Genomic DNA, 23428 nt, shown 5'->3' on the forward strand with positions numbered 1-23428 from the left:
TAGCTCTCTGGAGCCTCGGGAGACAAAGTCGTGCTTCAACCCTTCCAAATGTTTCTTCTGAGACAGAAGAAACACAGAATGAGGACATGATTGGCTTAAGTTGGTCTTCTGATCTTAGGGAAAGGGTGAAGAGAGAGGCAGCCAGCAGGAAAGCTAGGGTTCACGCTGTACGATTTAGTATGCCTGTGTGTAATGACTGCCGGTCCACGCAACAGTCATCAGCACCACTGTTGCATGGTCTGTGCAAGTGTGGTTACACAAATGGGCAGCACTGTTGTACATTTGAGAGTCTGCTAATGCAGACCTGTGTAGTAGTGCTCACCAACTTTGCCTGAGGCAGTGGTGGTAAGGATGAGATCTGACCCCAGAGGATCATTCGTAGTCATTTCAAAATTATACAGGCAACTGAGAGAGATGATAAAGATAACAGGAGGAGGCGTTAGTGTTTGCTGCTGCAACTTTGTCATTTAACAGCCAGCTCTTAAAGATACTAGAGGAACCTTAAGCTGTACATTTGATTTACAAGTGGAAAAAGGCTTAGCTGAGTCTGAGAGTGGGATAGACTTTGTCATCATATGGATCCAGTAGAAAAGAGGGCAATAATAAATATGTCAAGCCTGATCACGCACTGAACTGCTGGCCTGTGTCAGATATTGGTTTGTGTGCTGTGCCAGTGAAGGGTTGTGTGGTTCTGCATTGTTCCCATATCCCCAGGTTATTGCAGCTTGAAGTCACCAAAGTGATACAGCACCTACGTGCCTCAGTAAAGATTTCTGTTAAGTCCCGAAGTCCTTACTTTAACACGCAGGATAAGTGCAGAGTTTTATAAATCTCCAGCATCACTCGTACAGTCTCACCTAGTAACTCCTAATCCTCTTCAAGAAACCACCACCCAAACACCATTGATTCCCAATTCCTGACTGAGGAACTCTCGTCTTTGCAGCAAAGGTAACTCCTGCTTTTTTTGCCTGCAGTGTTGGTCTGAAAAGGGTAATGCACTAGGTTTTGAAAGTTTTAAGAGGATGTGGGTCCTCTCAAAGCCTAAAACTTGCTCTACCTAACTGCAATATTGTCTTCCTCATTTCAGACAGTCCCTGCCAAAACTTTTAAGTCCTCCACAGAACCATATGAAAACAAAATCAATTTTTGTCCTGCATTTGCTTGTGTTATGGAGCCAACTCCCTGAAGCTCCATAGAAAGGAGGAGAGCAGGGGTCTGGAAGAGGGTCCTAAAACCCACAGACTGTGGAGTAGTGTTGCTGACAGGTGAATTGGATCCTGTCATTTCTGCCTGTGTTAGTGCCTAACCTGGTGACAGTCCCAAGAAAGGTTGCTCAGAAGAGTGTGGCAGAACATACCTACCCATGATGCTTTCAAGATTTGTTTCTGCTCTCTCAGGTGTAGAGAGGAACTGCAAAGCTGACAGAGTGATAAACCTTCCTCAAAATTGCTCTGTAGTATCACCAGCTCAAACTTCTGATCTGTCATAAGGTTTTGAAATGTTTTCTGACTGTCAGGACAGACTATTTGCTACCTTTCTGTGCTTTTCTCCATTTACTATCTTTTTTCATAGCTTTACAGAATTGTATGTTCTCTCATAAATAAAATGGAGTTTGTGTTAAGTATGTGCATGAGCCTGATGTTTTTACAATTAATTATTGTTTTATTTTCAGGGCTTCCAGAAATATTTGGAAGATTTTGACCCATATTCAATGGTAAGGAGAGAATTCAACTATGTTTCACTGCTTAATATGAAATACACTGGAAAAAACACATCCTTGGTTTTAAGGACTGGGAGGGGGTAAGACTTTTGCTTGTTGGTTTGCTGGAGCTTGCGTATTTGTCTTCACTAGTCATGTTGGAAGGGAGCTTTCGTACAGGAAAAAGTGATCTGGTGTTCTGATCTTCCTCAAACGCTAATTTGGAGGAGGGAAAGGTCCCTTTTTCTCCAATAAACTGCATAGATCAGCCTAATTGTTTTCTGTTTCCAATGTGGAAGTGACTAATGATTGTATCTTTTCATAGTTTACCCCAGAGCAGATTATGGGAAAAGATGTACGGCTATTACGAATTAAAAAGGTAAATACTATGTTATTTGATTGATCTTTAAAGGGTTCATGTAAACATTTCATGTACAGTCCCATATACTGGGAAGAAGGAAAGAGTAAACTCCTATTGATGGCAAAAATTAACAGCCTTTTCTGAAATAAAACTCTTTTTGAATAGGAAGGATCTTTAGACCTTGCAGTTGAGGGAGGAATTGATTCTCCAGTTGGAAAGATAGTCGTGTCTGCCATCTATGAGGGTGGTGCTGCAGACAAACATGGTGAGTAACAAAGGGGAATTTGAGTTCTGCTGCAAAGCGACTCCTTATGCTGTCTGAGAGTTGTTAGCTGACTCCATAGCTATGCCTAGTACTGAGAGGCACCCTTAAGAGTGTCCAAGGCAGCCAAGTTCTGTGTCAGCTCTAAATGCAGCTCAGAGAGAGGCTCATGGTTTGAAGGGTGCTTTTCCCAGACTGATATTAAAAGAAAAAAAACCCACACCCACTCCCTAAAAAAACAAACAAACAAAACAAAACCCCACAACAACAAAAAACCCCAAACCCAGCCTACCAAAACCCAGCACATTATTCTCTGGGGTATTCTGTTAATTAAGGAAAGTAAAATACTTCACAATTTCCAAGCAGTGACATTTGTAGTAATTCTATGTGCAAAACAATTACTAGACCATAGCTACACTACACTGCTTAGTTTTGTTCTTAATACTATTTCAAATAGTAATTTGTTTTGTAAAACACTTGGCTTTACTGCCAAAATCCCACTAAAGGCCAGAGCCTTCTGACTAACAGCTTAGCTCTCTGGAAGGCACAAGAATATGCATACCAACACATCCAGGGTTTGCTCCTGGTGGCCAGTATCTCTCATCCTTTCCTTGAGAACCCTGGTGATGACCAGGACAGTATCTCCTTACGTTGTCTTTGCTGACCTTGTCCAAACCTGCACCTAAGTTCGAGTCACTCTTGCTATGAAAACATCTCAGCCACTTGATTTCTGAAATACTCTGTTTCTCTTTGACTCTTCACTGTTGTGAGGCTGTCCCCTTACCATCTGTGTTTTCTCCTCTTCAAATCCAGTTCCAGTTAGCTAATTGTACTTCATTCCAGATTAGAAAGTCAAAATCAGTTCTAAGGACTAAACATTACACGTGCTCTTGCCAAGGAATGACAGTCCTGCAAACCCTTGACAAATGCCACTTATAACTTCAGGTATTTAAGTAATGCTGCCATTTTCATAGTACTAACAGCCTACAATCATCCACAATTTGTAAGCAGTATAGATGGATTATCCAGACAGGCAGACTGCTACTATAGAAAATCTTATTGAACTAGTTTCTTACTGATCATGATCAATGAGATTAGTGTGGCTTCTCCATGCCTAAAAAATCCTTTTGCTTTTGTCTGTAGCAAACTGTCTTTTTATGTCAATTTTATTGTAAGCCTTCCCGTCTAGTGAAGACACTTTTTGTTATACTCAGTACTGCATAGCTATGGGACAGAAAAGACTCACAGAATTTTTTTTGCTTATGTGTATGTATGCCATATTGGTGTTTTCACCAGGAGGCATAGTGAAAGGGGATGAAATACTGGCTGTAAACGGCAAGATACTAATTGACAGCAGGCTGACAGAAGCACAGGCAACTCTAGCAAAAGCTTGGAACATGGGTGGGGTAAGTAACCTGGAATACTTTTTCATTCTACCTACAATGCTCATATGACATATACTTTTCTTTCATGATGTTGCCATATCAACACAAATAAGATTGCAAACATCAAAAGTAACAGGTATGTCATGTGCTACCAAAGTGAGCTGAAATCTGCAGAAGATATTGATATAGAGCATCTCTGAAAATCCTGTATGTAATTTACTGTGAAAGTTCATGGCATTTAGCCACGTGTCAAGATTGGTATTTAAACACATTACATTCTGAGTGTTTATAGTATGTTTATCTGTAGAATTGCTCTTTGGTATTGAAAATGACTTGCAAGCTGATTGGAATTTCATGAAAATAGCTTATCGTATCTTTGATTTCTTAATGTACAAGTAACAATGCACTTCAACTACAGTGAGTGTGTTCTCATCAAGAGTTGTGTTAATTGCCTAGATGACCAAATACAGGATGATTTTTAGATTAATTATTTTTAAAAGCTGCTTGTGAGGCCAGTAAATTTTTCTTTACAAGTCAAACAGCTCAGTCTTGAAATGGTCTTCCTATAGAAGTCTTTAACAGACACCTTTCTGTTGCTCCCTGTGGTTTTCCGGGAACAGATTGCCTTCCTGATTGTCTATCTGATATTCCATGGTGGTCCACTGACCATCTTTAAAAGCGGTATTTAGCAGCACATGTTTTTGCTTGTGCATTTCTTTTTCAGGATTGGATTGACTTAGTCATTGCAGCATCACCTCCAAAGGAATATGATGATGAAATGTAAGTGCAAAAGCTTTCTTTCTTTGGGGATTAAAAAGCTAGTCACAATAGTCTATGCAGTTTGCTTTTTTATCAGACATATTTCAAGTATTTACTTCTTGTGGACTATGTAACTTTCTGCATCACATGGTTGCTAATTTGATAGTTATAAGTAGCTATCATGCATCAGCAGTGGTTCCCAGACTTCAAAATGGTGATTCTCAGAATTGGTGTATACACCAAACGCTCATACTTCTGGTTTAAAGTTTGAGAATTTGGGGGGTTGGTTTGTTTTTTAGAAATTGCTTACTTCAGTCTGGATCACTTACTGTGGTCCTGTGGATCATAATTTGGGGAAACAAATGTCCATGAGCATTATTCACCACAACCAGACATTTAATTCTGGTTTGTGGGGTGGTTTTTTTTTTTTTTAATTAGATTGTGGTTACTATCCTTGTCTAAGCCAAGCTAATTGTAAAATTTTCAAAGGAGCGAAGTGATTTGGGTGTCTTGGCAATTTGTGACAGTCAGAGTCCTTTTTTTTTTTTTTTTTTTTTTTTTTTTAAAGATAACCAGCATAGGTGTGAAATAGAAAAATCCATGACAGAGAGGTATCAAGTTGATACAACTTGCTTTACTTTGGACAAACAGTTTCAAAAACAAGACCAATGTTTTGTAGCTTGACTGAAGGAAAAGATTTGAAGATATCCTTACTACCAAGTAAAATGGCAGAAGAAAGTTTCATAGTCACTGTTTAACCCAGACTCTTGTTCTATGTAGAATACTAGAGTGTTAGTTGCTGTAAATCAGTATAGTTTTACTGGCTAACGCTTACTGAAGAATGCTGTAAAATTGTGTTTAATACCTGTGCGTAAACTAACAAGCAAGGAAATAACTGTCACTGTTATTTTTGTTTTCATATCCTGTATATTTAGCCCTACTATTCCCTCATCAACAGTCAGTCCCAACACACACAGAAAGGTTTTTGAAGGCAGTGCACCCGTGTACAGACAAGGGTATCTCCTGCAGCTGTAGCCACTGCAGTGTTCCCTCATGGTGAATAGCCAGACCTGGGTTAACATGACTGTCCATTGTGAGGCTGTGTTATTTTTTCAGCATGTGCCTGCCTGCGCCTTGCATGCCACGCTTGCTTTTGTTCCTGGCATGCTGGAGTGTTCTTTGGGCTTTTGCCATGTCTGTCCTATTAAAATATAAGTATTTAATTTCGACGTCATCATGTCTCTTAGAGGTCCTCTGCAGAATTGGTTTATCGTCTGACAGGCTATAAAATAAATAGGCCCTGCCTAAAGAAGTAGGATTAATTTTTTACTTTTTCCCCCCTTATCTGTGGACCACTGCTGTGGCTTTTTGAATTCATAAATATATAAGTAACTACAAATTGCTTCCTTTTTAAGGCTTGTCCAAAGAACAAGTTGCCGTTTATATTAGATGACAGTGTGCCTGTAAACAAATATTCATGACTTTTTGTTTTTCACTGAAGTTTGTCTGTGTTAACTTGTCACTATACAATGGGTTTGTCCCAAAATTATCCTTGTGTCACAAACTCAGTTTACTGTAGGTACAATCATAGATCTCTAGAACAACTAAAGTAAGATTTCTTGTTGCATGTGGGTATTTGTGTTGTTCTCAATTATTACTTATAATACAAATCAAAATGGGTCAACTGAGATCTAGTTATATAAAACTGTGCTTACCAGAAAGACTAAAAATTGCACTACAGCTAACAGCATCTATTTTACTATCTCTTTTACTGTAGGACATTTTTTTGAAGAAGGCTACAATGGAGAAATGAAGTCTTTCCCCTGCAGAAACCTGCTGCTCTGTAAATTAATAGGAAATTAATAACCACATGAAATGCTTCTGTATTTGAAAGAAATGTGAACAATCACGCCTGTAAATTGAACTTAGAGATCTCAGATTCTTCAGGTAATTTGAGTAATTTCAAATTATTCTATAGACATACAGCAAGAAATTTTTGCAAGGTCATTGAGAAGGACAGCCAGTGAGCACAGTTTGGTCTGTGAGAACTCAATCTATTTTTTTGCTTTTTTGGGGGACCAAATTTTGAAAATTATCTTCCAGTTTTCCTGGAAATAGACACCAAAATGACAAATGAAGATAGAACACAGATGTCTGTTCCCACATGCAACACTTGTGATTACACGTTCACAGGCCAGTTTGGGTGTGAAAAAGATTATATTTTTACTCAGTACATAGTGATTTTTCCATGAAGAAATGGGAATGTATATAGGTAATTTCTGTTCTCACTCATATTCTTGTAGCGCTCTTTAATGCCCATTTCTGTTGCTCAGTTGTGAGTTGTTGTGAGTATAAAAACCCTGCTGGTGGAACGACCAGTAATATCAGGAGTGCTAGCACTATAAGGAACAATTTTGGTGATGCTGATACAGTATAAAGAATCTTCTCTACCAGCAAAGTAAATAGCTAGCAAGTAGTCCAGATAAAGTCATTATGTGTAGTCACAGTTGTACTATGGAGTATTTGTATTGGTGGCAAAAATTACTCCCTCATATAGTCATGGGTGCAAAATTTGGGTGTGATTCACAGTCTGCAGTTATGTACTTGGTTCTCAGTGAGACTATATATCTGACTAAACTTTGCAGGAAGTTGCTAAGGGTAACACTTTGCTCTTGGTGACTATATGTTTAAATAAATTCCTCAAGACCATAAAATATATACTAACCTGACTTTACTAAATCTACAACTGTAATCATACTTATTTAATTTCTTTATATTATCAAGATATCTCCTTAGAAATGCTGTTGTCTTCCTTCCTTGTATCTGCCAGTTTGTATTCTGTTTTTCATATTGTGTTTTAGTTTTTCTTACCTGGACTAATGAGAGCCAGTTTATAGTCCTTTGGCATAAGAAATTCCCACTGAAGTCTTGACTTTTCAAGGTTTGGAAACCCTCCATTCTGTAACACAGGAAAATAAGTTATATTCCTAAGAACTCTACTTATATGGAGATGATTAATTATGTTGACTTTCTTCATTTGCAATATTATTCCAGTGTGGCGATTAACATGTCTGGCAGGGTACACATGTTAGAATGTTTAAAATTTTAACTCTTACAACTAATCTAGAAATAAAATTGCATTTGCCAAATGGAAGAAGTCTTGTTTCCTCTTTGTCTCTGGGTTTGTACATCATAGTAATAGTTAATCTGCTAAAGTACACAGATTTCTGAGTTGATCTTTAATAACAGACCCATTTGCAACAGAATGCTGCCCTTGTGAAATTCAGAAGAAAATTCACACTGCATAGCAGGGAAATGTCACTCAGCTGAGCTGCATAATCTTTTACCGAGGTTTTTATGGGCAAATTTGGCCATTTGATACTTGGCAAGCTACTGAGTGCAGCTGCTCTGGTTTATTTTGTTTGCTAGATCTTTGGGTCCATCTACGCAGAGCTGTAGACTTCCTAACCAACAGACTAATCCAAATGCATCAAGATTAGCACCAGAGGGAAAATTGCAGCAGGATGTACTCCTCCTGCTGCTCTGGTTCCCGGTTGCCTACATACTGCAACCATCTGGACTGTATGACAATGCAGATAGATGAGTGATGCTATCAAATGTTGTCTTAAGGGATGTTCTGATGCTATGTACAATCAAATAGAGCGCCACAGTAATGCACCGGTAATAAACTTCAGCCTGCAGTCAGTGCTTAATTGTGCTAATCACTGTCTCAGCACACTAAGAAACATAACACAGAACATTTAAAAGGTTAGATATTAGAAATATTTTTACTGGTAGTATTTTTTCAGAGACAAAAGCAGCACAGAAGACTGAGCTGGGAAGTCTGTGGGAGTACCAATGGTTGAATTGTAGCCTTGCTTCTTAGTCACAAAACTATCTTTCTTCTCCCCATCTACCTTGTTAACTTGATTTGCTTGGATACAGCTTAAAATGCGTGAGAGGCAGTTGAGGAAATAGTTACTGCTCGTTACTTCATGTATGTAAGAAAGTGTTACTTTGTTTAACCCGCTTTAGGATGGCAGAGTTGCTTTAGGCAATGTAAGGAGGTGGTGGTAGAAAAAAGGAGGCTGACACTTCTGAAATCTTAAAATGATCTTAAGCCATTAGTCACGTAGCTTTTTACTTTATTTCTGGCTTTCAGTGCCCTGGGACTGGATCACATCTTTCATTTGCCAGCTAGCTCAAGGAGTTGGAGAAAGCTACAAGAAAAGAGAGTTGTCAAGCAACTTCCCTTTCAGTTACTTTGGTGTGTGTGAGCCGGCTGTCCTAGATGTAAATCATTTAAAGAGGCACCCATTTGAGTTGCTACTGCAGTTTTCTGGTGGCAGTAATATAGTCACTGCATGTGCCCATGCCTTACCCTGTTCAATCAAACCAGTTGTGAAAAGATAATAGTAGGGTAAATAGGACTTTCTCTTTTTTCAGCCAATGCATAGTTTCCTTTGGGAGTATGGAAACTCTGACCTGATGCACAAAGCAGGAAGAAGTGCAAGTACTTCACTGACAATGTCATGAATGCTTCAGACTTCTTTTAACATAAGATGTTTTTTTATTTTTCATTCGCTATAGTCTCAGAGGGAATATATCTAGTTTCTCAGAGTTGTTTGTTTGGTTAAGACCGCTAAAATGCACTATCTCTCTCTATGGGATAATAACCCAGAGGAAGAGGTTCTCAGAACTGTTAACAATCATTCTTAGTCTCTCAGGAATTTCTTGGCTGTGTTAGTCACAGCATTGTCTTCAGCATACCCTCACAGTTGCTGAACTGGAGCATGAATTACATTAGAGACTTGTGACTTTCACATCTGCTCTGTGAGCTTGTGCGTGCCTGTGTGCAGGCAAAAAAATGTGAAGCCTTGTGGATCAGAACCATGTCATGCATTACAGGATAGGAAATACCATTATTACTCATGCATGTTAGCATTGGGAAGTCTTTGATCTATTTCTTACTGCCATACTACCACTTTAAGAACTTGCAATTTAGTCATTTATCATATGAATGGCATCTTTTGAAACTTGTAAGTACATTTCAAAGAAGTTATGATTTTTAAAAAATGCTCTATTCATAAACAAATGCATATACATAAAGGAGGGGTGTATATGTTTATACACACCAATAAGATTTTTTAAATCTATTTGAGTAACGCATGTACAAATAATCTCAGCACTTCACAAATAGGAAATTTAACCTCTGAATATGAAGAAGTTGTTATAAAACTTCTTGCCTTAAAAACAGGACTGAAAACCTTGCTTTCATGTCAAAGGATGTATATCTGGTTCTAAGAGGCTTGGTGCACAATAACTGATACATGTTTTCTGTATGCTTTAGCTGTATGTTGACTTTGATAAAGCAGGGTCAGACTCAGGGTAGCTACTGTGGAATTCTTAGCCACCTTTCACCAAAGAAATGTCCCGCTGGGATCTGTGCTGATGTGAACAAACTGTCACCTTTACACCATTTCAGGGCCAGGTCTAGTGTAGAGAAGCCAGCATCTTACCTGTAAGGAGCTGGCCCTTAGAATTATAAATCTGATGAGTCTAAAATCTCTTATTATCAGTTTACAATAAGCTAATAAGTATTTGATCCTGATACTGAGTTTGTCCTACAGTGTTTTTCTGCCCATGTTATGTTTTGCCATTGTTCTCAGGGGTTTTCTGGTTTTTTTCTGACTTTCAGAAGTTTCTGGAGCAAATTCCAAAATTCCCTTCTTGCAGACTTGAAATCTGAGGAGGCTCCAGGTGGGCTGTTCACAAGTGATGCAAATTATTTTCATGGAGATTGACTAGGATGTTTTCTTTCCTTCTTCCTAAGGAACTCAGCAAAAAATTTGCTACTGCTGGAATACGGGGGGCCTCTGCTGGAATGCTTTCTCCTCTGTTACTAGATCTGTATTTGCTGCATTATTGGAGGAAACAGATAATAGTACAGCACTTTGGTGGGGCTCAGGGTCTATCGATATTTACAACAAGGTAATGAGCTATTTTTAATCTTCTCTGAAAGCATCTAAGATGAAAGAGGAAGTGCAGACAGACATAGGAAAAGCAATCAATAAGATTTCTGTTCTCTAGAAAGGAACTTTTTGAAATGTGAAGCGTGATCAGCTTTAAGAGGATCATGAATTACAGGTAAGAAAAAGTTCTCTGGACTGTGATGCTAGATGTGTATGATAATGCCCAATGAAGGTGCTAAACTGTTAGTGTAACAAACACTGAAAGGAAGTTTTAAGGCATTAATTTCAAACAAGTATATTGCAGACTGGCAGCTCTAGGATACTCAAGTTTGAATGTCTGGTGTTCAACTCAGACTGTCCACATGGAAAAAACATGGAGTCTGATGTACTGCAGATAGCTGTTTCATCCAGTATCATAAAACTTGCTGCATGATTAGCAATGGATATCCCTTACACATTTGAAAGGTAATTGTGCTTGATAGATAACTTCCCACTTATAAGTTAACCATAGACTTGAACAAGCAAGGCTCTGATCCAGCAAAGCACTTAAGTACATGCTTAAATTTAAGTATATGAGCCAGTCCTATTGACATGGGTTGAGTTCAGTAATACTATTCAGGCTTAAGTACTTTGCTGGATTGGGGCCTGAAGACAAAATCTGAAGGCAAAGGATGCCTTAGCCCTGGAGATGCTTATTGTGGAAGGTTGTTATTGTTAATACTGAGGTTCTAGTATTCATATTGAGTTTCAGTTCCTCGTCATTTTCTCAAATAATGTTTAAAGGTTATTCCTCTAACCAGCTCCCACTACCCATTTTCTTGGCTTGTCCTCCTCTTATCTTTTCTCACCATTTTGCTTCCAGACATCAGTAGAACTCATTAGTCTTCAATAGCTATAACAGAGTTTGTTTATATGGTGCTTAAAAGAAAGTTTGTGAGAGAGAGACTGAGACACTCCCAATATAAACTGAATAAGATAGTAATCGGACAGCTTTTTTGAGGGCAAGGACTTTTCTAAACAGTAGGGAAGTGAGAGGGAAAGTTGCTAATGGTTATTCTTGATGTAAAGCTACCCACCCACCCCCACCCCCCCAAAAAAAAAAAAAAAGGTTCAAATTACTTTTTCTCTGAGTTTTTGTTCTCTTCCCTCTGCCTTTCACCTAAGCAGGTCTGGATGTGTTAGCAAGAGGGGGACGGAGATCCCATGTTCATGCTGGGCACAGCTTGTGACTTTTGAGCATTAATGCTACTTAATAGAGAGAGTGTAAATAAGACTAGGTAGAAAACATTCAATTAGAAACACTGGGCACCAAATTAATCTTTGATTAAAATCTTGTGATAAGTATTTCCTTGACAGGGTGAAATAGCTTTTCAGGGTTATTCTCTGAAACTGCATACATTACAATTTTTCAAGTAACAATATGTTTTTGGTACCCTCCTTCCCCCTCCCAGCATTAAAACCTGAAATTTTCAGCGAGACATCCAGGAACACTTTTTAATCAGCAGCAATTCCAATAGCAAGGAAGGACAGAGCGAGAAGGAGAGATGCATGTTTCCATTTTGATTATTCACCAGGAATTGTGATGAAGATCTTTCAATGTGAAGTATCAGTCTGGTAGGACAGAAGAAATTACATGCTGTTCCTTAGTGTAACTCAGGCAGCTCCATCTTAGTGCAAAGGAGTGACGTATGTAGCAGGAATCAAAACCTGAAGAGTTCTTCAAGCTAGATGAGAGAATTCCAGTTCAGAGCAATCACTTACAATGGACATCAAGCCATTCATGCAGAGATTGTACCTCGTTAAGAGAATAGAAGGAACTGAGATGATTGAGGTGTGTTCATTGAACTCCTGACTCCAGGTTGCTTTTTCTTCACACAGGGGAAGGCAGCTTCCCCATTACATGTCTCATACTTCTGAGTATGGGCAAATTTTCTATTTTCAAATAAATCAGCATTGTTATAAAGAAGTCAGTGCACGTAGCATGCTGTGGTCTACAAATCATGCAATTTATCAAGACACAGAGTCCAAACTGAGAGGACGACAAACAGAAACAAGTGTATTCTCCATCCAACATAAAAAATTCTCAACAGTGATTTCAGAGTTAACAGGTGGGTACAATGGAGTTTATAACATTGCTTTTCTTCTTGGAGTAGAGAATTTGATTGCAACAAATTTATGTAACACTTATAGGACAGATTAAAATGAAGTGAGTGAGCACATTTTTTGGTTGCATTGTTCACAGGGAAAAGTTATTTGAGTCTAAGTTGCCTGGCTTACTTGTAATGATTTATCCGAGATTGTACTGCTGCAGGAAAGCTGTGTTTGGTTTTTAAAACTATGTCAATATTCACATTTCTATACCTCTAGCAGACAAACAGATGCAGAGACTTTTTCTTCTGTTGTGTTATTGAAGCACTTCATGAATTACTTACCTTCTCAATGATAAAATTACCCAGTATTGCCTTTTCTGATGGTATATTTAAACCCATGCGTGCATGAACAGATATGTTCATACCATAGTAAATAGATGTAGAAAAGTGGCTAGATTTATGAATGACACAAAGGACAAAATGCTTACCCTTCATTGTACTAGGACAATGCAAGTGACTTATATGAGGCATATCACCATTTTCCTAGAAAGCAGATTACACCTGAGGATTAAATCTCAGCTATTCTTTCTTTATTCTTGATGTAGTCTCTTAATCATGGGGCAATGACCAATGTAGTCAGATGTGTTCCCAATAGTGGAAGAGAGCAGGGTTTTTAGCTAATGCTAGCATGATCCATTCCTTATTTTACAGTATCTTGAGCCTTCATGGCCCAGAATACAAATAAATGGGGAAACGGCCAGTGCTGCTCTTATGATGTGGTGATGCCCTATGTGAAAGAACAGGCAGTTCAGCATTTGGTAAAGAAGCCCTGACCGGTTTCACGATTGGGAATGTGCAGAAAGCAATCTTACTTTTTCTGCCCAGTTACATTGAACACGTTCTGAGGATGTATCCCTGGCATGCATGAGAAAATCATCACTTGCCAGTGCTTTCCAGCTGGATGCGGTTGTTCTTGTTGTCTCCACTGCATTGCTGTTACGCTGTAGATGAAAAACAGACAGCAGATAATTGTACGTGAAAAACTTCCACGGCTGAGCCTCAGCACGTGACATGCCCCTTCACATTTGGACTGCTAAAATGTAGACATGCAGAAAGTTTCCGCTAGCTTGTATTGCCTTCTTATCACAGAAGACAAATATAGCCTGGGGAGAGCATTCTGAGACAGGCTACTTACAACCATGAGAAAAAGAGAGAATCATGAATAATTCCATGTAGGAGGGAAGATGAGACTCTGGGAATTGCACCCTGCATAGTGGTTCTGATAGATCCACTGGTGGTATCAAGCAGGCAGACAGAGTGTTTGTGGCTGTGCACGGCTGCCCAGGTGCCTACTGAGGAGCCATGGACTTAGGCTGAGAGGTACCTGTATTAGGGCATCAGGCTCCTGCCAAGGAGACCCCGCAAACTCTCTACAAACTAATTCCTGTCAAGTAAGGCATTTCTCTTTACCATGCTTTACAAACTGGTCTCATAAGCTATTTATTCTAAAAATCATAAAACCGAACAAGATGTTCATTCATGTTACCTACCAATTCTCATTATATCTTCAGCATGATTTTAGCTCTATCAGTCACAATTGTGTGCAACTTTGAAGCTCTTTTACAGTTTTAGCACACTGCAAATTGAATGTTGTGCTCGCAAGCCAGGATTGTCTTCTTAATTAATGCTATAGAGTGAAACAGCGGAACATATGTTGTTATGAAAAGCAAACATTCAACTTTGTGAAAACAGATTATTTTTTTTTTCCCCAGAAAATCTTCTACAACAAAAGGGCTTCTCTTTTGAAATGTACAATGCAAAGCATTATCTTTAGCATTGCATTACCACCAGTCAGCAAAAATTTAATACGTGTGCTGAAGGGGAGAATTACTTTTGAAGGAAAAGGGATTATTCTCTTTCTAACCATTGTCTAGAAAAAAGGCAACTTTTCCAACTTTTTTTTTTAAACCAAAACAGTTTGTTTAGATTTTTTAAAATTAGAATGTGAGTTTTCATATTTAGGTGCATAATATTCCTACCAATAGCTCATACTTTCCTGAGAGCAGTTCTTATAGAGTTCTACAGCTGCTTTACATCCTGCAGTGAGCTGGATACCTAGACTTGTTTGCTGCCATTTGTGTGATAATAGTGCACATAAGTGCTGCTCAGCATCAGACTCCTGATATATCTTAAACATTGTCCTACCTCTAAATCTTACTTTTTTCAAGAAAATTCATAGAGAAAACAATTTTACATAAGAATAAGATTAGCTGAGTATTTTCTTTTAAATGCTGCTGGAAATTAATCTCTCTCCACTATTTTCAACCCATTCCCTGCCACATTAAGTTTAGAGGGATGCTGTAGCTATACAAAGCCCTTGTTTCCTATTATTGACCCTAAAAAAGAGGAACTTGTAAATGCACTGTATAACACTTTAACCTGAATATTCACTACTCCCACCCACCCCTTACTTCAGCCACTTAGGGAATTCCTAGTTGTTAGAGTGGATAAGAGTTCAAAATATCAGGGCAGAATCATTCCCTGAGGTAAGTCCTCTGTGTTATTGACAGCACGAAGGACCTGCGGCATTAACTTGAACAGCTGAGGTTTCTTTGGCATTAACAAGAGACTCTACCTCCCTGGCTCCCAAGGACAAACTTTGTTGATCAGGAACTGTGACTGTGACCCTCTCAGTGACGCCAGTTTTCGATGTAGTAGCAAGATTACCATGGTGTTATGTGCTGGGCAGTTGCTTTTGCTCTTTTTAGAATTTTCCCTCTTTTCTTTGGCCAAAAATACTAATTTAATGTTACCCAAACTTACAAATAGTTTTAACCCCATTGATGCTGTATTATTTTGCCCAGTTTAAGGGGGTTTTTTTATAGTGTACACTGATTTGAGGGTTTGATAGTCAGTTTGACTTATTCTTGTTACAAATTTGTGGACAGGATCTGTGGACACAATATTAAAAAAAATATTTTTTTCATGCTAGAGGGAGCAAAGAGTAGTGCCAAGTTTCATTACTGGAGAGAGTTGTGAAGCTTTTTTCTCCCACCCCCCTTTTACAAAAGCTACTTGATTCCTTCTAAATACTGACACTATCAAGAGTAGAGGATCTCTGGCTGGTTTGAAGGCTAAGGCTGTGGACCAGTTGCCATAAGTGAGAACATCCAAGATTTACTAATGCCATGTAACAGTGTCACAGACTACGGTTGCTCCCATGCAAAGCTTGCGTACCTACAAATGCAGGTACAGCGCTTTGCTATACACAAACAAAACTGTACTGCTCCAAGAGATAATGAGCTTTGTGTTAAAATCATTGTGGAAAAAATGCAAAACTATAGAGGAAAAAAGTTCCCGCTGGCTAGGAGTTCAGTTAGTAAGTAGAAAGTTAGTAAATTAATTTTCTTTGTATTTTGCATGGGTATTGATTGTTTTAATTCCCTTGAGTCTCTGAAAATCCCAAATGTAGTCTGCATGTGGGCTGAACTCAGGAAGAAAGCTTCCTGAAATAGGCCTTTGACAATTAATTAGTTATATGATAAATCACAACAGGGAATAAACAGTCGTGGCTATACAGGACCAAGCTTTTTGTGCATACTCATGATTTTTCTTTTCTTTTTTTACCTTTTTTTTTAAATGAATCCACAATGTGATTTTTTTGTTTTGGTTGTCATTTAATTTTAAGAGCTAGAATAAATGCCATGTTGCAATCTATTCAAAATAAATAGAAGAAAAATTTGTAGTGCAAAACCTCAGTAAATTGCAACACTTTGTTATTTTTTGTACAATTTTGTCAAATAGTGGCACAAGAAAAATACATTCCAAATACGAGTCTGAATTGATAGCTTTAAGTTCTCTCTAATTTAATTGTTATGTCAATTTTACCCACTGGACAAATTGAGGATAACCTGGAACAATTCCCAGGTGTGAATAAACAAATCAACTAACTACAACTCTCTAGTGTGCCTGAACAGAAAACTCTTTTCTATTCTGAAAAGGAAACATAGTAGCTGATTTTGATTATAATAATCTTTAACAAACAATTCAAATCTTAGTTTTTAGTCTAGTTTCTGGTTTTGGAAGAGTTCCTAGAAAGGCCAGTGACTTTTAGCCCTGTTATCTTTTAGAAATTAATGCTGGTTATGTGATTATTTGTTAGTACGTGTGATTCTTGTAGTATAAACAGGCAAAATAATCTTTTATATACAAGAGTCCATATACAAGGCAAGCACCATAAAGGCACTTAACTGAATCAGTAACTAAAATAACATTTGCTTGAAGGATACCACACTGGAGCCAGCACGCGAGTTGTTTATTGGCATGAGTTAGTCCACAGCACTCAACTTATTCTCCTGAGGAAAACACAACACTTGTTCTACAAGTACTACACAGGGACTACTCAAAATATTAACCATTTAAATGCTGGAAAATAAGCTAAGGCACAATGTGATCAGTGAGATCATGGGGAAGATTGTAAGAGTACATGTCTGTACAAGAATAGTTAGGAGTGAATAGGAAGTTGGTATAGGCCTGATTTTTCAAAAATTATTGCTGCTTTGGTTGCCTCAGCTTAAAATATTTTAAAGTGTTGAGCACCAACCAAGCTAACTGAAGCTGGGGTAATTAATTACCTTCCAAAATATTTATAGGATGAATCAGAGCTGTAGGTGGAGTAAATAAGTAGGCAGGTAAGAGGAAAAGCAAACTTTGTACTGAAAAGCTGCTGCTGCTTTTGAGATAAGAAGTGGATGCCCAGAGGAACCAAGGAGTGTGACAGAAACCCCTCTGCCCAGGGAGAGCAAGATGCAGAGTACTGTCACACAAGGAAAGCACTGTACCTAGAGCATATTGTCCTCGTTGTCGTGAAGAATCCTGGTGATGGTGGAGGGTAGTGGAGCATCAGGTTTATCCTTAGGTCACACTGGTAAGGAAACTAGCCTGCAGCCCTCCAATTGATTCACCATGCATTTTTCCAGGTATCACCAAATGCATGAGTGTTTGTATAACACTTCAAAACAGAGTGAGGGAAGAGGAAAGCACGCTTTTTCGCCCAGGTTTCAAGTGCCATGTGGTATGGCCAAGTCAACCCTGCTCTGGCTGTATTGAACTAGGAAGCTAGTGTTCAGCTGATGACCTAGTTCAAAGCAAGTATAACTGCCTGAATGTTCTGCTGTATGTTGGAAAATGTGCTTCGTAAAATGACTTAATGATAGAGGTCATGTATGTAGCTGAAGCCACAAGATGCCTGAAGAGTATTCAAGGACTTAAGTATCATTTATCCTACAATAACACAGTGTGGCTTCCTCAATCATAGATGATTCAAGGAGAATGGCATTCTGTGAAGGTCAAATGGAGAGAAGCAGCACTGATAACCAGTCTCACCATGTAAAATATGGGAAACAAACTGAATGTTTGAATCGGTAATATGTATGCTGCTATTTTTGATGATGTCACAAGTGGAGGCAGAAGAGTTCCCATTCATTGGTTTCAATGGAAGTCAGTGGCACATACTTAAAAATAAGCTGTTCTAATCTAAAACACTTATCTAATTATTTGCCTAAAGATGATTGCCCAACAAAGAGCTTGTTTTTTGTTTACACTCTAAGATAGATCTACCTACTCATAAGTTCTTTCTTCATTTTTAATGAGGGACAGCAATTAAAAATTAATAAGGCTTATTTAGAGAAAAGCAGCCATTTCTGTGAACCTGTGCACTATTATGCTTATTGCACTATTTTTAATAGTAGTACTTTAGACAATTTTTACAAAGAAATTTCATTTGCTTTGTCAAATGATATTTTCTATGAAATGATAGAATTGAGTTCTTTATTCTACAAGAATAAAATAAGTTTTCTCTGGAGGTGATTTTCTCCAATTTTTTCCTCTCAACCTTTCCAAATGTGCTTTTGAAAAAAAAATTGGTAGTTTCCTCCCATTCACAGAAATTGCTTTCCCTCTCCACCTCCCAGAGTGGAATTTAAGCAAAGTCATAGATCAGTACCTCTTGTTTAGCAAATTCTAAATCCCAATAAGAATTTGCTTTATTAGGTTTCTTTCTGATTAAGATTTCCTCTTGATACTTTGTCCCATTAATGACTTTACGATACACAGGAAAGTGCAATTTTCCTGCTTGATGCCTAAACTTATATGCCTAACTGATTAATTTTGAATATGTGCTGTGGCTGTTCAGAACTTAAAAAAGATTATTTTTCTTTTATATCTGTATTTCTAGTTGCAAACAAAAGCAAAAACCTGCAGAGTGATCCATTGTAGCAAAACGTGATTTTTAGGGAGAGACCACTTCCCCTACATAGCACTGTTGAGAAAGAGAGGTCAGTGCAAAACAGCTGAATAAGAGGAGCAAGAAACAAATGACAAAGGTACAAAAGAAAAATGAAAACTTCCACTTAAATGAATATTCTGTTAAAAACAGCTATCAGGTTTTAAATTCTGAAGTGTCAATATTTTACTGCAAATACCAAAACCTGTCTGCATCCTGTAGACAAACTCAAATTCCAAGGCAAGCACAAAAAGTGATTTTTTTTCCCTTGAATTAAAAATATTGTCCTTATCTGTCTGGAATTTAATTTCAAGCAATCAAGGTGCTTCCAAAATATTTCCAGTCACCTATTGAATGTGCTGATGGCTACCAGTATCTAACTTGATTTCTCATTTCGAATAGATGTGCTGAAATGATGAAGTGGAAAACTGACTTCTTGTGATACAGAAATAGTCAGAAGAGAGTGAGGAAAACAAGATCTGACAGGACTTTTGTGAAAAGTTAGGTGGCATTTGCAACATGCAGATAAACATAGCTTTCTACCTGTTGGTTTCATATTGTTCTTTGCCTTTTCTATACTTTGAGAAGTAATTCTGCTCTCACAAAGCTTTACAAAAATGCAGCTTTGAGAGAACATCTATTCCTCTGTGACATGCTCCAAAGTCCACTAGACAGGACTAGCAAAGATAGACTGGATAAGTGGATTCAGTCCTTTGACACCGCAGACAATCACATCTAAGCTTTTCAGACAAGGATCAAACTCTGTCTTAGAACTACTTTGTGAAGTCACAGAATAGCTTTTTCACCATTTGCGGTAAAAAAAGAAATTGTCATTTGATGCTTTAGTGAGCAAAACCAGTATTAGTCCAAATTCAGCATTCTTGATTTGATTGGTACAGCAGGGACAAAATTGTGGCATTGTTATTGGAAGTGCAAGTTCTTTAAAGAGTTGGTGTGTGTGCACACATGTGTTTATTGCTAAGAATGCTCAGTTTACCAATTTCCGTTTACCTTTTTTTATTTCTGTCAGTGTGGTTTTTGTCAGTATTTCATGAAGTAGTTAATTGTAATCCAAGACTCTTCCCCATTTAATCCATCAACTTTCTGTTCAGGTTGCCAACACGTTTCTGACTCAACTTTAGCTCTGTGATAGACGCACATCTGTTGTAGGACCTGAACTGAGACCATTATTTTTAAACCACCATGTTACCTATGTAATCTTGGCTGCATTTGAAAACCATTGAAAAGCTAAATTTCAAATTCCAAACTGTGGAGTCTCTTGATGTTTTGTTGTTTGAGAAATAAGTTTTTAAAAATATTGTGATTGACACTTTGTAGTAAAGGAAGATGTTCTCAGGGTTCAGAGACCATGCAGAGGTTGGGGATCTGAGCTTAGTTCTCAGATTCCTTTGGAGACTTTGGCAAACTTCAATTTCTGTATTTAGTTCTCTGTCCACAGTGAAGGTGAGGATGATTCTTCCCCCAAATCTTACCCCATGATTTCAGTCTCTAGAGTGTAAACTGTCAACAGTTCTTTGCTGCTATTTGTTCATCTGCAACATAGAGCCCTTGTGTTACTTGGGGCCTCGGGAAGTACTTATTTTAAAATTATCTGCATGTGAACTGCACATACTGTTTATTAAATAATTATTAGGATAACAGAGATGAGCCTAACCAGAAGTTCAGATGAATGCTGGGTTCTGTCCAAAACTTAAAATAATTGTAGTCTTTCCAGTGTGGGTGTAACTTTAACATTTGAAAATACATATACACAGGATTTGGCTTGGGGTTTGTCTTTTAGTTATTATTATTAACCACACTGCTGTAACCCCAAAAGACCTTATATAGGAAATAATATGCTGCATGCAGGGAATTACTTTTTCTTTCCTCCTGTCTGACAGCAAGATCAATAAAAGCAGCGTGACAAAAGTAATTTTCAGGTCTATTAGTGGAGCTGTCTGTCCTAGAAATCAAATGCTCTCTCTCATGTTGAGCACCCATTGATAATTAAAGGAAAAACAAGGAAAACTGCCTTTCATGAGGTCATTTTCCTAAGAGGAATTTAGCCAACTTGTCGCTTTTGCAATTTGAAGAGTTAAGCCTGGATGTGTGGGCATTATTTGTTTGTGTTTCTGTTTGTAGGATGTGGCAAGCTCTATTAAATACTCAGCTAAGCAATGGATAAGCTTAACTGGGAATGAAAGGATCTCCGAGGTAAAGGATTCGGTTGCAAATCTTAATGTAGAGTATTTCATGGCTAAATAACAGAGATGTTTGAATCTCAGGCTTTGGCTCAACCTGTGCTTGGAAGTGTAAGCCAGGTTCAAACTTCTGACATGACATTTTACTTTCCAGTGCTATCCCCCAGCATGGAGGTATTTGATGAGAGTTTTTGTTTGGCTTTGGCTCAGCTGAGCCTAACTTCTACTCAAGACAAAAAGACTTTAAAAGTTTGATTTATAGGTTATTTTGGTATACATAAAATTGCTCAGGGAGTGATGTGGAATCCACTCAATTTAATGGTCTGATACTCAGACTGCAACAGTCTCAGTGGGGGAAAAAAAAAAAGAAGTTAGGATTGAACTCATTTTAGGGTAAGAAAACGTAAAGCAGGAGTGTAATAGCTGTTCAGGATATGATGTTGAAGTCTCCTTTGACGACAGGGGTACAGCTGTTTACGCAATTCAATCTAATAATATCTTCATCATAGTGGAAAAAAGTGCAAAGCTGACAAGGGTAAAAGAATATACTTCTTGCAATCTATAGTTCCTCTGTTATCACTAATTCAGTGCTTTTTTTTCTTCCTTTTTTTTTCTTCCTTTTTTTTTTCTTTTTTTTTTTTTTTAATATTCTGTCTTATTAACAATGCATAAAATGCAGAATTACCAAGCCCCAAGAAACCCGAGACACTGTTTTATGTTGCTCTAAGGTTCCCGAGGGCTGTCACGGTGCTTTTGCACTGCTCTCTAGTCGTGTCAGGAAAGGGACGCACCTTCCTGCAGTCCCGGACTCCATCTCTACCGGACGCTCCTCGAGCACCCCCTGGGGCCTCCCCAGGCCCCCTCCGAGGCTGGGCCCGAGCAGCGGGCTCTCCGGGCTTTCACCGGCCGGGCCCTCTCTCTCTCCCGGCCGGCCCGGGGCGTTGGGGCGGGGCGGACCCTTAGGGCGGGGCCGCGAGGGGCGGGGCGGACCCTTAGGGCGGGGCCGCGAGGGGCGGGGCGGACCCTTAGGGCGGGGCGGACCGCCGGGACAGCGCCGAGGCCGGTCCGTCGCCGCCGTCACCCGCCGGCAGGTGCGGGCAGAGCCACCGCCGCGCAGCCCGCGCCGGCCCCGCCTGGATGTGCACGGAGGCGGCGGCCGGCTGCGCGCAGGGTCCCGCCATGGCCCTGGCTTTCTGCGGCGACGAGGGCAACTCCACCGCCTACAACGTGGACCACGGCGTGCTCAACAACGGCTGCTTTGTGGACGCGCTCAACGTGGTGCCGCACGTCTTCCTGCTCTTCATCACCTTCCCCATCCTCTTCATCGGTGAGTGCTGCGGGGCTGCCTTGCCCTGTCCGCCTATGCTTTGCCGTGCGTCGCCCCCCTTGCTTTCTGATCCCCCGCTCCCCCCGGTCTTGCTTTGTCGTGCCGTGTCCCCGCCCCCGCCTCGTTTTGTCTTGCCGTGGGTTTCCCTCCCCCGCTGTGCCGCGCGTGTCGTGTTTCCCCACGTTTGCCTTGCCTTCTTGCCTTGCTGTGTATCTTCCCCCCCGGCTTGCTTGGCCTTGCCTTGCCCTCTGTGCCGTGCGGGGAGGCGGGAGGCTGCAGAGGGTGTTAGGACGCGGTGCAAGCTCCGGGATGCTCCGGCGACCGCCTCTCCCAGATTTGGCTGCCCGCACCGCCCGCTATCCGGGCTTCTCTCCGCTCCTGACAGCGCTGCCCGTTTCTCTCTCTCTCGGGGGCTTCCCGAGGCGGAGCAGCCTGCGGGGATCCCTGCAGGTGACACACACACACACACACACACACACACACACACATACACACACACCCCGCCTTGCGTAGGGGCTGGCTGGGTGCTGAAGGAGGCTGCAGGATCTGCCTGCAGGTTTTAACTAGCTGCGCGGGAAACAAAAATAAATGTGCGGTTAAAAACCAGAAAACCTGGCAAATAAGTCTTACGTTATCAAATAATACTCCCTGTAATTACTGAGGAGTTACGGCAGCCGGACAGCCCTCCTCATTACTGGTAATAACTCGGAGGGCTGCTCGGCTGTTGTAACTCGTGCCGTATCTGCAGCGGATATTCTTTGATAACATAAAACTGAGGTTACCGGTAGGTGGCCCGGTGGTTTAATACATGCGGCTGTCACTACTTCGAGCACCGTTCTGCTCGGCCTGGTCTGTCCTCTAGATAGCCGTGGCACGAGCTGCCTGATCTAGCACTCACTTCTGTCGATCGTATAAGGTCTGGGGCTGAAATAACACACAGCTGTTAAAACGGGGTCAGCTGAAGAACTGTTTAGGTTTATCTGTTGTTTATCTGGTTTTTCTCAGTATCGCTAATTTTTACATAGATCAAGAGAATGAGTTACTTTAAAAAATAATTGTAAGATAAGGTGTAAATTATGTAATTAAATG

The 23428-nt window shown here is 39.7% G+C and overlaps 2 protein-coding genes and 2 long non-coding RNA genes across 9 annotated transcripts in view; 3 read left to right on the forward strand and 1 right to left on the reverse strand.

The window, feature by feature from the left end:
* Positions 1–7620, forward strand: part of USH1C (USH1 protein network component harmonin) — a 51039-nt gene extending 43419 nt beyond the window's left edge. For 2 of the 4 annotated variants that reach the window (XM_075755032.1, XM_075755033.1), the window contains exons 16-21: positions 1673–1714; positions 2025–2078; positions 2226–2325; positions 3619–3728; positions 4432–4487; positions 6244–7620. In XM_075755032.1, the coding sequence (XP_075611147.1) occupies positions 1673–1714; positions 2025–2078; positions 2226–2325; positions 3619–3728; positions 4432–4487; positions 6244–6256 (375 nt within the window). In that variant the 3' untranslated portion in view covers positions 6257–7620. Of the gene's footprint in view, positions 1–1672; positions 1715–2024; positions 2079–2225; positions 2326–3618; positions 3729–4431; positions 4488–5401; positions 5997–6243 lie in introns of those variants that run through there. The other 2 variants (XM_075755034.1, XM_075755035.1) reach the window with 2 other exon arrangements.
* Positions 7299–22788, reverse strand: LOC142602095 (uncharacterized). Of its 2 annotated transcripts, none has more exons than XR_012835777.1 (3): positions 22522–22788; positions 13401–13529; positions 7299–7425 (listed from the first exon to the last, which is right to left on the reverse strand). It is a non-coding gene; the product is annotated as an uncharacterized LOC142602095 (long non-coding RNA). The 2 variants fall into 2 exon arrangements; XR_012835778.1 differs by lacking the exon at positions 22522–22788 and adding an exon at positions 17370–17469.
* On the forward strand, positions 12212–21933 carry LOC142602096 (uncharacterized). The gene is made up of 3 exons (XR_012835779.1): positions 12212–12546; positions 20954–21025; positions 21741–21933. It is a non-coding gene; the product is annotated as an uncharacterized LOC142602096 (long non-coding RNA).
* Positions 22051–23428, forward strand: part of ABCC8 (ATP binding cassette subfamily C member 8) — an 80626-nt gene continuing 79248 nt past the window's right edge. For both annotated transcript variants that reach the window (XR_012835774.1, XM_075755031.1), the window contains exon 1: positions 22051–22339. Coding sequence is in view for 1 of the 2 variants with exons in the window: in XM_075755031.1 (XP_075611146.1) it covers positions 22150–22339 (190 nt within the window). In the remaining variant the exon portion in view is untranslated. The remainder of the gene's footprint in view (positions 22340–23428) is intronic.

The sequence above is a fragment of the Balearica regulorum genome, chromosome 5, assembly GCF_011004875.1.
Source record: "Balearica regulorum gibbericeps isolate bBalReg1 chromosome 5, bBalReg1.pri, whole genome shotgun sequence".
NCBI lineage: Eukaryota > Metazoa > Chordata > Aves > Gruiformes > Gruidae > Balearica > Balearica regulorum.